The sequence below is a fragment of the Uloborus diversus genome, chromosome 3 (genome assembly GCF_026930045.1).
Source record: "Uloborus diversus isolate 005 chromosome 3, Udiv.v.3.1, whole genome shotgun sequence".
Taxonomy (NCBI): domain Eukaryota; kingdom Metazoa; phylum Arthropoda; class Arachnida; order Araneae; family Uloboridae; genus Uloborus; species Uloborus diversus.
In genome coordinates, this window is record NC_072733.1 from 181,870,086 (window position 1) to 181,888,376 (window position 18,291).

At 30.1% G+C, this 18,291-nt stretch overlaps 1 protein-coding gene across 1 annotated transcript in view; it reads left to right on the plus strand.

The window, feature by feature from the left end:
* Positions 1-18,291, plus strand: part of LOC129219079 (ubiquitin carboxyl-terminal hydrolase 20-like) — a gene marked incomplete at its 3' end in the record, with an annotated part of 54,793 nt that overhangs the window by 29,050 nt on the left and 7,452 nt on the right. The window contains exons 10-15 of the mRNA XM_054853398.1: positions 3,251-3,417; positions 4,888-5,038; positions 9,232-9,346; positions 11,232-11,297; positions 14,033-14,159; positions 14,387-14,456. Of these exons, the coding sequence (XP_054709373.1) occupies positions 3,251-3,417; positions 4,888-5,038; positions 9,232-9,346; positions 11,232-11,297; positions 14,033-14,159; positions 14,387-14,456 (696 nt within the window). The remainder of the gene's footprint in view (positions 1-3,250; positions 3,418-4,887; positions 5,039-9,231; positions 9,347-11,231; positions 11,298-14,032; positions 14,160-14,386; positions 14,457-18,291) is intronic.

Genomic DNA, 18,291 nt, shown 5'->3' on the forward strand with positions numbered 1-18,291 from the left:
AAGCTTTTATTACTTGGTTTTATGTTTTGAAGTGTGTAATTTGGAATATGCATTTGTATGTTATTTTTCTTTTGATTATATAGCATTAAAAAAGGATTTAATGCTTAACACTTTCAGGTCTGAGCTATTTCAACTGCATATCTCCCTCCAGATTGGGATTTTTTGGTGCTTTGCATGATTTAAAAAAAAAATACTTGGAAGATGTATATATTAGTAATTTTTATTGTATTACATACTACAGGATGTTTTCTTTCATAATAAAGGAACTATTTGATTGAAATAAAAATCAATTTTTAGTAAGAAATTGTCCAAAACATGTTTCAAATTAAGAGAAAAGTTCTACATAGGAAAACATCATTTTTTAACATAAAACTTTACCCAGACTTAATTAAAAACTTACATAAATCTTAAACTAATATCTGGAAATAGGTTTAATTTTTTGATAATAAACATTATTTAATAAAATTTGCTTTTGTATGGTACATTTCAAAGTACAAACTCAAATTTAAACCCCTATTCAATCTTGATTCATGTACTTATTCTGCTTGGTGCTGCCATCTGTTTTTTTTTTTTTTTAAGTAAAAGGTTCGTATCTAAAAAGGTTAGAAATATATAGAACTCGTACTTTTATAGCTAAGAGAGTAAAAATTTGACCCGGAGAGAATCTCGGGCTTAGTTCCCTTTACCAATAATGGCAAACCGAGTAACCCTCGGGCATAGACCTCAAAGTGTTAAAATTTAACGTAAACACACCACACCTCTTCTTGTTTGTTTATATGTTTTTTAAATTTATGTGTGCTCTCAAATACATGCAAAGCACATGCTATATGTCGATTTTGACAGAAATTGACTATGAAGTTTAAGGCAAGTTTATGCACTTTTACAGCACTTATGTTTGACTTGAGTGTGACAGAAAAGGTTGAAACTTTCAGTCCTAACTAAAGCTGGTTTTAAAATTATTAGCATTGTACATGTTTTGTTAAAGTTAGCTCAAATTCATGAAGAAAGTTTTTTGTGAAGCTTTGGGTCAAGAAACTCAGTAATTTGTCATTTTATTTAGCCAATGAATCAATGCTGAGTTTGCAGATTAGTAATAATGTTAATTGTACAGAAATAGCTTTGTGCCATTGTACATAGTGAGGCGTACTTGTGATCAAATAGATTATCTGTAGGTATTATAGAGTTTATCAAAATTTCGTCCTTCTTTATTTTTACAGTTCCTTTAGAAAAAGTTTTATCCCTTGTGAGAAGTCATCATTTCATGATTATGAGAATTCATCCTTTTCTCAAAATTTCCTCTCCTTTCTATTGAAGAATTCTTTAATTGTACTCATCAGGCACAATGATGGCACTTTTTGATTAGTGAAAGCATTATAGAATTTTACTCTGCATGGGCAATGGAATATGTGCTGCATTGATGGTAATTGGCATGATTGATAGTATTTCGTGATTCTTATTGGTTTGTAATAAAAGGAAGCATGAATTAGCTACTTTTTTATTAGTGTTAAATTAAAATTTTGCACTAGCTGCTGTAATTAAGATTACATTATTGTTTTACTGAATTAGGATGCTCGTGTTATTCCTATGTGACTCGCTTAATATGTTTTAGTTGTATAAATTTAAAAAATGATAGTAAAATATAAGGCTTAAAATAACATTGTCTACAGCAGAAGATTGAAACAAAGAACAAAGAAACAATTTTAACAAGAATATATAAATTTGGCCTTGTTTAATTGCTTCTAAAATCCAGTTCTATTTTTTACGAAAAAAAACAAGGTAAGATACCTTAAGGAAGGATATTTTAAAAGATAGTTTTTCAATCTACCATTAATATCAAATATTTATCAGTGTTTAGTACTGTGCATGCTTATCAAGTGTACAGATTTTTTGAATCGTGATGTAGTTTTACCAATTTTCTTTGTATGTTTTCTGGTTTTATAAAAGTTTTATATGATTATTTCTAATTATTCTGTGAATAGTAATGCATATATTTTTTTATTTGTGCAGATAGGATATTTTTTTTAAAAGTAGAAATGTTTTTCATGTGCTACTGCTACAGGCAACCATCGTTCCAATGTTGACATGTATATCAAGGTTGTTAATAGGAAACATCCTCGAATCTTAGTTTTTTTTTTTTGAAAAATTAAACAATATAATTGCTATGATGCTTTAATTAATGAAATGTGTGCTTCATATTTTGAGTAGCAAATTTTAGTTTTAAACTCAAAGTATCATTCATTTGTAAAAACGTTTATTTCCAAAACATTAAAGAGCGCTAGTAAGGTTGAAAGAAATTCATTTATTATTCTTTATTTTTAATTTAAGATTTTTTTTTTTTTTGTTCACAATTCCATAAAAGATTTACATTTATACTACTCATATTAACATACTAAAATGAGAATCAAAAGAAAGGATTTTTTTTCTTTGTAGTAGTTTGGTCATTAAAAAAGATGAATACTGGCATTGTGTAATGCATGCTGATTTTCTTCATCGATTTTTATTTTTTGCATTGTATTTTTCTTGCCCTTTATATACTGCAAATACTGCTGCATTTCTTCCCAAAAGTTATTTTTGGTATCCTATTGGAAATGAACTGGATCCCTTATGGCTCAACCTGTTTCTTTTCTGCCTCTGCAAAGCATTAAGAGAATTATTTATGATAAAATGAAAGATAGCAGAATTGCCGTACATGTTGATACAACTGTGGGCTGGAACCAGTATATCCTGTTAAAAAAAGTATGAGAACTGAACAAGTTTACGTACAAAAACATTGATATCAGATAATTATTAAGGATTCAGCTTATCCTCTGCATTGCTAGGGTGAACAGTTGGTAATCACCATAAGAACTGCCTTGTTTTTAAGTTAATAAAAAACAACTGTATGGAGACTAGTCCTTACTCTTACTTTTTTTGTTTTAACATGTTATTCGGCTTCTTGCCAACTTATAACAAAGATGCTATGAATAAGTTTAGGATTATTATTAAATTTAATTTGTCTAGCATTGTCATGAACCAACCATGTCATTTGAGAATATGAATAATTGTGAAAGAAAAGTTTCAGCTGATTTTTTTTTTCATTTTCTCAATACTTATCTTTTGCATTCTAACTTTATTGTTATGTCTATCTTAATTAAAAAATGTTTTTTCTTGATTCTTTCAAGATCTCTTTCTCATTTATCTCTAACACTAAGCCTAAATGTAGTGAAACCAATTATTTAGCATAAAACAAAAAATTTCTTTCCTTTTATAGGTTTCTACAACTAAAGAAACATTCCAAGATTTGTCTTTACCAATTCCTAATAAAGATCATTTGCACATGATTCACGCATCTCAAGGAAGTCAGCAGAAAACTGGTGTATGCACTGATGTGTATAGTCATCAAGGATGGTTTAGCTCTTTCTTTAGTTGGATGTTAAGGTATATTGGATTTTTTTTCCTTCTGTTGGTTCAAAACGATCTTTTAACAATTTAATTAAAAGAATCACAGCTTAGCAATCCAAGCTGCCAAACAATATGATAGTAAAAGAAAGAAAATTCATTTACCAGTAATAGGTAACTCTTTCACTGAAAAAAGAACAGTAAGTAGAGCCACTTACCAAAAAGTTGAAATTTTCTGAAATTATTCTTGATTTTAATTTTTAGAGGGATAAACATTTTATTTTTGTGCATTGATGTGTATTATTTTTAGCTAGTTTTTAAGTATTTTTCACTTGTACATGAAACGTAAGTTTAGTATGTACATACCTGCCAACTTTTGCACATTATATGGCAACTTTACTCATTTTAATAGATATAATGTTTTTTGCGTGACAATCTCTAAATTTTTATGCATATTGCAATCCCATTGCATCAGTTTCCGAAATACTAGCTCATTTTTGTCTGCTATGATATTCTGCTGCTTAGACAATAATAACTTGTGTTGACTTATTTGTTCTTGCACCAGAAAAGGTGCTCAATTTATGCAGTGTAAGCTTGCAACTTTTATAAGAACTGGGGCAAGAAGGAAGAAAACCTGAAGAAAAGGCAGTTAGTTTTCTTTTAAAATGCTTTAAAAGAAATACAGGGTGTCCGAAAAGTCCTTGACACATTAAAAAAATTCATAGAAAACCAGCAAATTGTCGCATGAATTTGCGGTTTGCACCATAATACTCACAGGTTCACGAGTTTTTATGACATCGAAAAAATAAATAAATAAATAAAAGGGGGAAAAAAGAAAAAAATTAAGGCATTTCGCAGCTAGGGTCTCAGTACATACTATGCTTGTAATTCTTCGTTTAGTAATTTTCATTCCTTTTTGCCTTTTCCGATGTCAACAAAAACTATTTAAAAGTTACTTTTAAATTTCTTCATTTCTTTTTAATCACTAATAAAAGTTCATTCTTTCAATTTCACAATAAGCCATGTTTGATCTTCCTAGTAATTTAAAGAAATTAATCAGAGCTTTTAGAAAAATGATCAAAAATGCTAAATTTTACTCACCCATGGAGCAAAAAAATAGCTCTGTTTTAGGCATAAAACATTTTCAAGAAAAATATGAAACAGTTTTGGAGTACAAAATATTTCAATCAAAAATGGTATGGTAAGACCCATTTGTTGATTTAATATGGAATGATCTCTTTATTAAATGCATAAAGATGTATTATTTAAAATGGTTTCCAATGAGTGTGAATAACCTTTTTTTTATATTCATAAAATACACCGCCAGCTCAGTCATTCCTCAGATTGAATGACTGAGCTGGTGGTGTATTTTATGCATTTCTGCCTTAGCCCTGGTTATAGGACGGTAATTTACTGAAAAAAACTTTTATATTGATGAAGTAATATATTTATTTTACAACTGTACTTTTGCAGTGCATGTTTTGTGCCTAATTTTTAATTTCACTTTAGCTGGTTTTGGGGACCATCTGTCAGCCTGCAGGATTGTCTTTCTGCATTTTTTTCTGCAGATGAATTGAAAGGAGACAACATGTATAGTTGTGAAAAGTGTAAAAAGCTTCGAAACGGCATTAAGTATTCCAAAGTGATTGAATTGCCGGAGGTTAGTGTTCATTAATAAAATAAATGTATAAAGTTGTTTAAAATAATTCTAACCTGTGGAATAGTATTTTAAAGCATTTACTTATGTTATTTAGCTTCAGTTTTAAACTTTTTTTGAGTGTACACTGGTGTCCATAATTAGGGTTGCAAATACAAAGTATAAGTGGATAAATATGGGGGAATTGTAACCAAATCTGGCAGTAAGATATTTTTAACAGCAGTTTGGAAGATACTGGACCCCAAAGTATGATTATGTGGCTGTGAACCTTTTTTCCAATGTTAAAAGCGGAGTTTCTGCTACGGTTACATTTTTCGCAAAATGCAAGGTTACTGTCACAGTTATAAAAATTAAGCATAGCATTTTCATGTTTTTTTCTCAAATTATAATAATGATAAAAACAATGCATTGTTCAAGAGAAGAAGCAAAGCGTGACCACTTCTTTATTTTACTATAAATCGTACCTAAGATATTTAAAATTACTATGAAGTTCAACAAAACCTAGTCTTAATTGGCTGTATGTCTACCCAATAACTTCATTATTTGAAGATTTGAAAAATCAAATTTGGTTTAGTTCAATGATAAATGCAATTTAAATACTTTTTTTTAATTTTAAATTGAAAAAAAAAAAAGCTGTTGTGTATTTATTTCCTGAAAGTTGAATTTTAAATACTCGAATTTTAAATTTAGTTTTCAACTGAAAATGAAACTCTGAAACATTTAGATAGATATGTGAACATATTTATTAACCTTCAACATTTTAGCATTTTACTGAAGATTTTTATTCAATTTTTCACTCTTTTTGCTGAAGAACTTATAAACTCAGCTTAATCCCTGATTAATAGTAATAATAATAATAAAAATAATTTCCTCAAAAGAATTTATCTTTTTTTTACTTTGATCTGAAAATTTTTCTCAAAGCAAAATTTGCTGAAGAATAAGAACTACTTGATTTCATTCCTCAATGGGGAGAGGGCAGATTTTCTGCAAAGGATTAAATACGAAAAATGTTGTGAATGGAGTGAAAGGGGTCAAATTTTAAAAGAAAATAGACTTGCTGTCTTTTTCATCTTGTGAAGTTTATTCTTTCTACCAAATCGGTTAAACACTGCAGTAATTAGTTCTTAAATCATTACATTCTTTACAGTGCAAAAGGGGGGTGCACCTAAAGTCATGAATTTTGACCATAATCAAAAATGGTCATGGAAAGTCCTGATATTCAGCCAAAGATGCTAAAAAAACATGGAAACTGATAATTAGTCATAGATTTTGAGTTCAAGAACATACATGCCAGTAGAAATTTACTGGTTAGGTGTAAAATTTATGCATCTTAGCAGTTTCTTACGCTTTTAGGCGTCAGTTCCGATTTTTCATGCATTTCCAAATCTGATTGCATCTGTTTTTATAGAACATACTGGTTTTTCTTTACTATTGGATTCTACCAATTGGACTTTACTAATTTCTTATCCTGGATTATTTTAAACTTTTCTTGTATGTTTTTTTTACCAGGCTTCCCAAACTTTATAGCCTGCGGACCCCTTTAATAGAGCAATATTAAGTGCAGATCTCTGTCATTAGAGTGTATAGACTCTTGTAGTTTAGCTTGTTACATTTTGCTTCAATTTGAAATTTTCGAAACGTGTCAGATGGTTGAATGTTTATTATTAGGAAGTACAAATTTAGATATACTTGTGAAAAAATGTTTTTTTCTGGACAAATTGCAACCTGTGAGTCATGAAAAATTATAAGCAGAAGTCATGAAAAATCAAGGAAAGTCATGGATTTCAAAAATCAAAACCATGTCTTTGGTTCTGTGCAAGCATTATTGATTTGCACTCTTTGAGTATATGATATATTTTCAAATCAATTTTGTTTTATCTGTTTCAAGCCAAGAGTCATGTATGCATAAAATTTAAAAGGGAAAATAATTCAACGGCTCTTGAATTATTTTGATAACCAGGCAAAATGTAATGAGTAATATACTGCAAAAAATTGTACTTTAATTTCTTTATACATGTCTTTGACGAAATAAATTGTTATGTGTAGGCTTCTGTCCCCTGACTTTTCTTCACAACTCCCCTCAATTGTCTTTGTGACCCACTTGAAAGACTCCCACTCCCCCTTACCTTAGAAATGCTGGCCTATGATATCAAATCTTCATTACAGTCAACACTTCAGGGTAATAGGTAACCATCACAAAAGAGTCATAGTTACTTGTCAAAACCTCCCATAGTTTCAGACATTTTCGTTCAACAAAAGAAGGTGCACCATTCTTCTATATTAAGAGCCATAAGCCTTTCTCAATAAGTAAATAATGCGTGGAACCCTGTTACTTCATTGTGTTTTATTTACTGAGGTTAATGATGAGGGTGCTGTAAGAATACTAATCCTTCAAAGGCTGCCATAAGGTGTGCCTTGAAAACGTTTGGGAACTTTTTTTATAATGTATTTCCACTTAAGAAGTAATTAAAGTGTTGGAAAAACTTGATATTTTATTCCTAAGTGTACTTGTTGCTGTTAAAATGAAACTCTTGTTTGCATAAAAGGTTAGGTGTTCTTGGGCTTTTAACTGTATTTTTGAATTGAAATTTCCAGCATTCCTGGGCTTTTTAGTGAAAGATTTAATATGTTCTTAGTGAACTTAAAAAATGTTGAAATCAAATTACTCAGAGTACTTTACAGAATAGTAACATTAAAAAGTCATTCATCAACAAGAAAAAGTTTAACATCTGTTTTAAAGTACTTGAAACTTCGTTAAGTCAAAGTAGCAGGGAATGAGGAAAAAAATAGAGTTATCGAAAATTTGCCTTATTTTGAATACAAAAACAAAATCAATATAATAAGGTAAAATACCACCACTGAAACTTAATAAATTTATAGTATGAGCAAAAAGTGAATATTATATCTAAGATAATATCTTTGCCTCAAAGCAGCAGTAGGATATCCGAGGCGATGATATATACTTGACGTAATTAATGTATAACATAATTTCATAAATTCAAGAGTTTGTATTGGTTGGAAAACAAATTTATAATTTTATGTAGTATATAACAGTTTTTACTGACCAACAAAAATATACTTAAAAAAAGTATGTTGTCAAACATTGCTATGAGACAAAATGTGTTCTTTCATTAAAGAGTCATTGGATGCTTATAATGCATCGAAGAGGGAGTCAGGAACATTCGGACAGGATTCTTTAAAAACGCACAGTGCATCTGCTGCTTTTCTTTCAGTCTTTTTTTTTCTTGCACCGTCAATCAAAACGTTTTTTCATTTTTTAAAAATTGTTGAAAACTTAAAGGTACATCGAACTTCAATGCAATTTCCTTCTTCTTTGCTACGCCACAATGGAATCAACTCAACTTTTTCTTTGCAGCTTAAAATTAAAAAAAAATTCTCTTAGCCTATTTTGAAGTTTTGTCTCAAAAGTTCAGGAATCAATGAAATGGCGCCAGAAACATTGGCTTTCTATAACAACGAACGAAAAAAGGCCAGTCTTGGAAAGACTAGCAGCTTTGTAGAGTACTACAAAATTCAAAAAATAACTCTTCCATCCAGAAGCCCTCCCTCCTCCGTCCCCCTTTTGGTCAAAAGTGGAATTATTCCCTAATGCCAAATATAAGCATACCTCTCTGTAATTTTTTCCATCACATTTTTGGGCTGCTCTAAATCAGTTTTATTTTACCCCATGTGCAGGTTTTACTTTTCTACCAAAAGAAATGAAGTAAACAGTAATTTAAAAAAAAAAAAAAAAAAAACTTGCCAAATTATGTGTAAATAATCGGTTTCAGAGATTAATTAGGTTCACTTTGTCTAGATGCCTTTTGGTGCAATTAAATGACGCCAATTTCTTTTTTTTTCTTTTTTTTTTGTTCATACTTTGTGTAGAGCAAAAAAAAAAAAAAAAAGCACATGATTTTGACTTTACATTAGCAAGGAAACTTTGACTACAGTTATGAAATGAAATTTGACTTATCGAATATTGCTACTCAACAAAATTTGACTTATTGAAAATAAATAACATTAATTACCCATTCAGTTAGATGGGAATCAAGATTCATTTTGTCTTACTGAAGTTTTTGGCTTACCGAAGTTTTACTGTATGTCAAAGTATTGTTAAAGTTAATGTTATATTTGAACTGTTAAATTTTAACTCTTATATTATTGCTAAAAGTTTGCAAATTGTATTGCTGTAGATTCTCTGCATCCATTTAAAACGTTTTCGACATGAAGTTATGTACTCCTCTAAAATTGGTAGCTATGTTTCTTTTCCATTGGAAGGCTTGGATATGTCTCCATTTTTACATAAATGTAAGTTTCTTAGGTTTTTATTATATTTATTAAATGAATGTTGTCTTTTTTCTACTTTTCATCAATATGTGAGTTTATTACAAAACTGAAGCCTGTGTGTAAAAAGTTCTCAGAATGTTATTTAATACAGAAAAACATGAAACAGTAATATATTTTCCTTTGTTTTATCGAAATTTAAAATGACTTCTTTTTCTTTTTTTTTCTATATTTTAAATTAGTTTTAATAATGTGGTAAAAAAATTTTTGTATTTCTCCAATCAATATCAACTGCATTGAGTTCATAAATTTTTGTTTTCAAAATATGTATGTGTGTATATATATATATATATACACACAACATGAGATACATTTTAAGAACATATTTTAAATATAAATTCAAAGACATTGAAAAAAATGAAAAAATAAATACTAAAGTGTACTGTAATGCCAGCGCAAAACTGCTAGAAACATACAGTACAAACATATTCATGAATAAACAATCTAAATAAAATTGAAGATGCAAAAAGCAAGAACATCAAAATGAAAAAAGGTGAACCAGGGACCGACACTTTCTCAAGGGGAGGAGCGGTCCCTAAGTTCACAAGGCAAGTCTGTTTAGCAAAATAAGCCGCAAAACTTAGGGACTGGTCCTCCCATTGAGAAAGTGTCGGTCGCTGGTTCAGTTTTTTTCATTTTGATGTTCTTGCATTTTGCATCATCAATTTCATTTAGATTATTTATTCATGAATTTATATATATATATATATATATATATATTGAAATTTATCATTGACAATGATTTTTTGAATTCATTTTAATTTTCATTTTTAGTGGAAGTCAAAAAAAAAAACTTCATTGCTTTTGAAATAGTTGAAAAGAGTACAAATAATGTTTTTCACATGAATGTTTTATCCAATGATAGAATTGTTCCGGTAAAATGCAGTTGTATCTTTCTTAATGACTATTAAATTATTAAATATTAATTATTTCAAAGAATAAGAAAAGATTAAAAGTGCAATAATTAAGAAAATGTGTAAGAAAGCAATAAATGCCCAAATTCTGTAGTTAATGTGATTCTTACATTACTGAAATCATGTTTAGATACACATACTTAGGAGTGTATACACTCATGAGGAACACTTCAATGTTTAGTTGATCCTTCACTAACTGCACGAAGTGCTTTGCAATGGTCCCTATATGAAAGATATCAACTTCTGAATGTACTTCTACAGTTTTCATGAAACTAGAGCCTCATAAAGCTTTCCTGTAGTTTTTGAATTTGTTGCAGGCTTCTTAGCAGCAAATTTGTACCTATTACATACCAACAATTTTCAATTCAAGGTTAATTTCAGTCCAAACCAAAACTGTAATGCCTGATTTTTTGCATGTAGGATTGTTTGTAAAGGGAATTGATGGAAAAATTACTTCTTCAATATCTGTATTGTTGTGGAGATCAAATCTTGTTAATTAGACAATAAAATCATTCATGAATAAGATGGAGCATATATACCCATTTTGCTGTATGACAGGGAAAATTTAGAAGGATATCTTCCATCAGCACTTCTGTTGAAATATGTAACTTCCTACATCTTTCAAGTGATTCTGAGTAGCTGGCTTTAAACATTCTCCCAGATCCTGGTAAAAGTAGTTAACATTGAAAATATTTACATTTAATATTATGAAATACTTGAAAAATATTGTAATAATGAAATATTTCAAAACCTTATGAAAAAATTTTGAAGCACAGAGTAATTATCACAATGATATAGGCAGTTTTTTTTTTAAAAAATGCGAATACAACTTTAAGTCTTCTAACTGAATTTTTGCTTGTTTTGAAAACGATTCTCTATATTTTTTATTACTTTTCATTGCTTTCATGATATATTTTTTCATTGTCATCTTATAGCTTATCCTCGTGGTGTAACGACATATGACTTGGCCTCTGTTATTTGCCATCATGGAACTGCTGGATGTAAGTTTCATTTACTTGTATGTGTTAAAAAAAGTTAGGAAATATTGATAGAACTGATGATTTATTCTGCTGTGAAATGTAGCTGACTCAAAATTAATACTTTTATTCTTAAAAGTGTTTACTAGTATATATGTTTTTTTTTTTTTTTTTTTTTTTTTTTCATATTTTATAAGAAAAATTTCATTGTTAGTCAAAACAACACCTGTACAAAGTTAGGTTCTATGCAAAAAGTGTATTTTCCCTGAAGAAAGAGGAAAAATACAGGAAATTTTCAAAATTTCCTTATAAACCTAGAAAGTGCAGGGGGGATTTTATTTGTTATTTTTTTAAACCTTAAATTGCAAAAAAAAAAAAAAAAAAAAATGCCTAAGTATATTAACTGCCAAAAAAAAAAGGGTTTTAAAGTTTTTTTAATAACTACTAAATAACTGCTAAATACTAAAATATCTATCATAAATGCAAACATTATTTATTGTTTTATTTTTCATGCATCTTGAATTTTATGCTAATTTAATTTAGAAAGCATGAGATTAGTCATCAGTATTTATTGTTCTGCTTATCTTTTGCATTTTTTGTCTTTAAAAACCAAAGTAATGAAGGGTGAAGGCAAATCTCCCTTTTTTTCCCTTATAAAAAATTAATATATTCAGTCACCATGTTATTATTTCAGTTTTAATGAATTCTTCTTTATTCCCCCTTATTTTTATATATGGATTTTTTTTCCGTCATGTGATTAAACGAGGGGTTTGTCCAGGATTTTTCACAGGGTCCGTTTTTTGTGAAAAATCAAATAATTTTGTGAAAAATGAATTAATTCTGTGAAAAATCAAATAATTTCGAGAAAAAAAATTTTTTTTTTGGAGTGTTTATCTGATGTTTGCCGGGGGGGGGGGTGACATCGCTCTCTCAAGTATCAATATTTGTCTACCATTCTACATTATGTTAAATTATACTAGAAATATTTCTGTACAGTATTTAAAACAACTGTAACAAAAAAATAAATAAATAAAATAAAATTCAGAATAGGGTTCAGCATTTAACTTTTTGACCCAAGACTCTTAAAAAGCACAGAATTTCGTTTAAAACTTATAAAATCCGTGATTTTAACAAAAATAAAAAGATATTTTAATTGTTTACCTCTTAACAAAGCGTAATAAACATCAAAAATTCAAAAAATCGGATTCCCATAGCGGATGCAAAGAGATCGCAATTCTCAAAGTGAAGGCATCAAAAGTATAAAAACGGCTTGTAAAAAAAATATTTTTGATAAAAAATTTTTAAAATTGCATTTTAGAGTCCTATGATAAACATTTCATTAATATCTGTGGACACAGTTGACGCAAAAAAAAAAAAATAAATAAATAAAATAAAATAAACCTTCTATTCAGCATTTTAATTTTTGACTCATAACAGAAAATGGAATTTTGCTTTAAAAAACTTGAAATGAGAGTTCCAACAGAAATAAAGAGACTTTTCATTTATTTGCATCCTAATAAAGCGAAGTTAGCTTGAAAAAAAGAACGAAATATGATTCTCATATCGGATGTTAAAAGATTGCATTTTTCAAAATGTAGACATCCAAAAAAAAAAAAGAAAACAGTAATTAAAAGAGTTTATTTAAAGTTAATCATCCTTGTTAGCATCGAAAAATCAAAACCCATATAATTTTCTCCCAAAATAACAATTAAAAATCGCACCGCACCGCAAAAACGCAAATATTGACAAGCTGGTAAAATAAGAATATTTTCTAATCAAGTCATTATAAAGGTTCAACGCCAGACGCTAAGTGGTGATAATTTTGAAGTTGGTAACCCTATCTGAAGAGATCATATTTTTTTCCCACCCTTACTATCTATCCCTTTGCAGTTCTAAGTTCATTTCGCAGATATATATTATTATTGTTTATTAAATCATGAGCGGGGAGAAAAGTGCTTACCAATGCCTTTTCAGAAAAGTTTACAACAACACCACTGCTAATTAGCTGTGATAAAACAAACAACCATTATATTTATTTGGCAGTAGCAATTATTTATCAATTGCAGGCTAATCAAGTCATTATAAAGGTGCAACGCCAGACGCTAAGTGATGATAATTTTGAAGTTGGTAACCCTATCTGAAGAGATCATATTTTTCCCTATCTGTCTATTAATACACAGATAGTATTTAAATGCGCTTTTGCTCTTTCAATAAACAATTTGAAAGATCCGATCTTGTTTATCAGAATTTTGTGAAGGGTCCGTTTTGTTTGATCGGGATTTTGTGAAAGGTCCGTTTTGTTTGATCGGGATTTTGTGAAAGGTCCGTTTCGGTTGATCGGATTTTTGTGAAGGGTCCGTTAACGGACCCAAATATCCTCTGGCCAGACCCCTGTAAACTATCAGGATATTAATGTTCTTTTTCAAATAACGGTGTTTGCTTGCTTGTAATGCTGCATGTTCATACAGGGAAAACACAGGGAATTTTTTCCCCAGAATTGAGTGGCAACCTTGAATAAGCATAATACGTTGGGCTATAATGATTCAAAAAATTATTTTAAAAAGATTGATAGTTACTAGATGGTTAAATTTAACCAGAAAATGCACTGCAAAGCAATGAAAAAAAAACTCTCAAAATGCAAATAATAATGTAAATTATGTTATTGTAGTAAGTGAAAAAAAATAACAACACAGAAAATGAATATATAGATAGATATATTAAAGTAGCAAGATTTACCTAATTGGTGATTTTTGTTTCAGCTGGGCATTATACAACCTACTCATTAAATTATTTAAATGAACAGTGGTATGAATTTGATGACCAATATGTTACAGCTGTTGATGCTGAGATGGTTAGACATTGTGAAGCATATGTTCTCTTTTATCGGTGAGTTTCATAAGTGTTATAATGAACTAGACAACAATTGAAGTCTCTCTCTCTCTCTCTCTCTCTCTCTCTCTCTCTATATATATATATATATATATATATATATATATATATATATGTTTGCCATAATTTTCAAACCTGCATTCTTGTGATTTCTTATTTGTTTACATTATATGTTTTTAGTTATGCCTGCTTTAACTTATTAGCAATCATAATTTGTTTTTTAGAAAAACAGGAGATGAAATGGTGAAGAAACGGCAGTGCGCCGTTGAGCTTATGGAACGCAGTAGAAATGAAGTGAGAATTAATTTATCTTAAATTTTGTTATAAATTTACAACACTAAGAAGAAGCATTTGTGTTTTGAGATAAAAATAGTAACCAGAATTGCAAATTATTGCAATTGCCCGTAATGATTACGAATGTTTGGCAAATGTTATGGTCTTACAAAAGGCACATAAAAATAATGGATTTGCTTCATTTTACCTATTTCTTGACCCATATGAGAATTTAAAAAAATTAAAAAAAAATCTGTTGGCCAATATGATATTCACTTTTGTACAGAAAACAAGCAGACTCCATCCCACCCGGGCATTGAAAATGTCCTCCTCTTTCCTCCTCCTTCGTGGCAAATCTGAGATACATAGGTTTTTTTTTCTCTTTCTCCTTCATTAATAAATGCAGAAATTACCTACAAAAGCAACTTTTAATGAATAAAACTGGTTACCATGAGAAATTTCTTCTCCGACAGATTTTTTTTTGGGTTAAACCAAGAGTTCTCAACTTTTTTTGACCCATGCCCCTTATTGCATTGAACATGTGAATGCCCCCCCCCCCCTCCATATTTAAATTTTATATTTATACATTGTTCATCTTGCCTGCTTGTAAGCTGAAGGTTTTGAAATTCCAAAGGATACAGTTCTTTCTTATAAGTAAATGTATATAAAATATTTTATTTTTAAACTCAAATTCCAAAAAAAGGGTTGCCCAAATGAAAAGTGGACAAGTTGAATAAAAATAATATTTTTAATGTAAATCAAAAGAGAGAGAGAAAGAAATCGCCATGGGCATTAAAGCACATGTCCCAGCCTTGCAGCAGCAGGTCGATGCCTTTGCTGTAGAAAGATTGGGGCTGATTCCTGAGGAAGTCCTGCACGGCTTCCTTCACTCCATCGTCGAATAGAAATGTCTCCCCTGTAATGCTCTCTTAAGTGGCTCAAAGGTGTGGAAGGGACAAGGGGACAAGTCCAGATTATACGGGGGTGCTCCAAAACTTCCCAACGGAAAATTTGTTTAGGAGATGATAGTGTGAATCATTCCTTTACTCAGGTTGAGTTTGTCACTGATTTCAAGGGTATTTTAATCTTTCAATTAACTCGAATCATTTCATTAACAAAGGCGTTGGAATCATTGGTGATTGCGATGTTTGCTTGGCCTGGTCTCGGCAGATCTGATAGGATTTGCTGCCCTAACCGTACTACCGCGCTTTCCGATCTGGGCGCAACCACAGATAGCACGACTTTCCTTTTGTACAATTTCCTCTATACTTGTGCAGTGGCACTCTAGTTGAATCATTCATTCTGATGTTATTACACGTGTCCACTTTTCATCTAGGCAACCCTTATAACTTTTAGATACTTATTATGAGTTCTGCCTTTGATGCAATGTTACTAAATTTTTAGTATCAGGAATAAAACTGGCTGGATTTTATTTTTAATCTCTTCTTTAATACTAAGCGACTCAGGGTTTTTTTTTTTTTTTCTTTTTCTTCAAAGAGCCAATTAAAATTTAAAGACCAATTTGATAAGGTAGGTGGTATGAAAAGGCAACTTTTGTGCAAAGCTGGGAAAATTTCTCAACTTTAGTACTTAACCAATAAAATAACCAAATGGTTTTTAAATCTTATTTTTGTATTTGCATCATTTTGTAAATGCACTATAGATTCTTAAGAAAATAGGATCCGATTGAACAATATCCTCTTGAAATTTATTACTTTTCTGAGATCCTGTAGCTAATATGTTATTAAATATAAACTACATCAGATAATTGCTTGCAGGGCTCATACAGATCCAAAATGCTATTGATTGTTCGGTAGATAGAAAATTCAAGGATAGAAAATGAACCAGATTGTATTGCGAAACATTATTTTTATGAACTTTTATTATTTTTTGTTTTGACTCATCATTATTTTAATATGTAACTGTTCTATGTCACAATGTGTGAAAATAACAGAAGGTATTCCCCTTTGTTAGCCATTGAACAGTTGAGTGCAAAATTAGGTCTGTTGTTTAGGTGGGTCAAATGACCCAGTGATTTTGAAAAGTTATAGTTTTTACATGTAAATGGATGTGGTTTTTGTTGTTTTCTCATGAAATTTGCAATAAGTATATCCCCTCCCCCCAAAAGTGTGAAATGAGTTATTCTTTTTTCATCATAAACGATTTTGTAACAAATGTGAATTTAAGAGATTAATCATTTGATTCCTGTGTGATGAGAGCAATATAGTCTACCACTTAAACCTTCATAACCTTTTGTAGACGATTATTTGGACCACCCCCCCTTATTACTTTTTTTTTTTGCTGAAGACTTGTACATTCATCATTGCCATGCCCATTTCCCGACTGAGTGTTTTCAAGTAATTGTGATCAGCGCAATTACCGCTTCACTTCCCTTCTGCCAATATAGGAAATTTAAGATGCTCATACTAAAAAATGACATAGTGTTTAAAGCTGTTTTATTAATTTAAAAATAATTATTTTTATTGCTATTGCTTAAAATGAATATCAAAGCTAAAAAACAATTTTAGATTAGTGGTTCTTTTTTATTTTATTGATCTTTATAAAAATTACCAAGCTGCTCACCAAAGTTTCAAAATGCTCCTCAAAATCACAACAGATGCTCCTCAAATTGTTTTCCCAAGGTTGGCAACCTTGCAGGTGAGATTTCCAAAATGTTCTGCTGCTTCTCTAAATATTGCATTGTGCTTAGTGTCAGTTTATGTTCTTTAAGAAAAAGCATTTCTTCTGTTTATGTATGTTTTTTATCCCAAAATCCAACGCAGACCATGAAAATAAGTTATTATTCGAGATGATTTGGTCAATTTTCATTGCAAATTTTTCCTGTCTAAATTTCTACTTAAATAATTTTCTACATCTTTGACCCTGTCATCAATGTGCTTTAAAACGGCAGAATTACTTAACATAAAATATTTTTTATGATGTATTCAGCTTTGTGATTCATTACATTTTTTAAATAATTTGCCATGCTCCTCATGAAATTAAGGTTTCAGCAATAGTAATAAGATCTGCAAATTTTCATTACCCTAAATTTTAGTGTCAGAAATATGTATCAACTGATAAATATTGCAATACATTTTCGGCAAATTATCTCACTGCCATCAAGTACAATATTTCAATCCATCTGGAAACTATAGGGTGTAATTAAAGTAGTTTATGAGTTACAGAGCGGTATGGAGCTGAAGCTGTGTACATCACTATATTTAATTAATGCTATTTGTGTTTGTATTTTGAGTCAGTATCCCCAAGTGTTAGAACTCAAAATTTTCAGTGATGTTCTTATAATAATAGTTCAAAACATGTCGTGCCCCTCCATTGAGTGTTGGTAGCTCCCCTGAATTTCTTTTTCTTTCTGTGGCCCCCTAGATTTTCCTGTAACCCACGAAGGAGCCACATGGCCTCTGTTGAGGGTCCCTCTTCTAAACAATTTCAAGACATCAAAAAATTAAAATAATACACGCCAATTTTTCAAGATCTCTTTTGCCTACATCAAACATGTCGTCACTATACACAATACACTATGCAAAATTGACTAAAATTTTGATTTTCCATTTTTAGGCATTGTGCCAAAAAAAATTTTTAGGCTAGATATTGTTTTATTTTAATGTTGAATGTTTTGTAATAAATTTGAAAGTTTAAAAAAAAAAGTAAAATGAAAGATTTCAGGCTCATTTCAAGTTGAGTTTGACTTTACACTAGTGGCCAAATCAAAATGCATGACCTTCATCTTGGTAATTGTCTTGAATAACCAGACAAAGTACTGAACAGTCTAGAAACACAATAGAATACATACATGCAGTACCAAGTCTCCCTCTATAATGAATGCCCTCGCAATCTG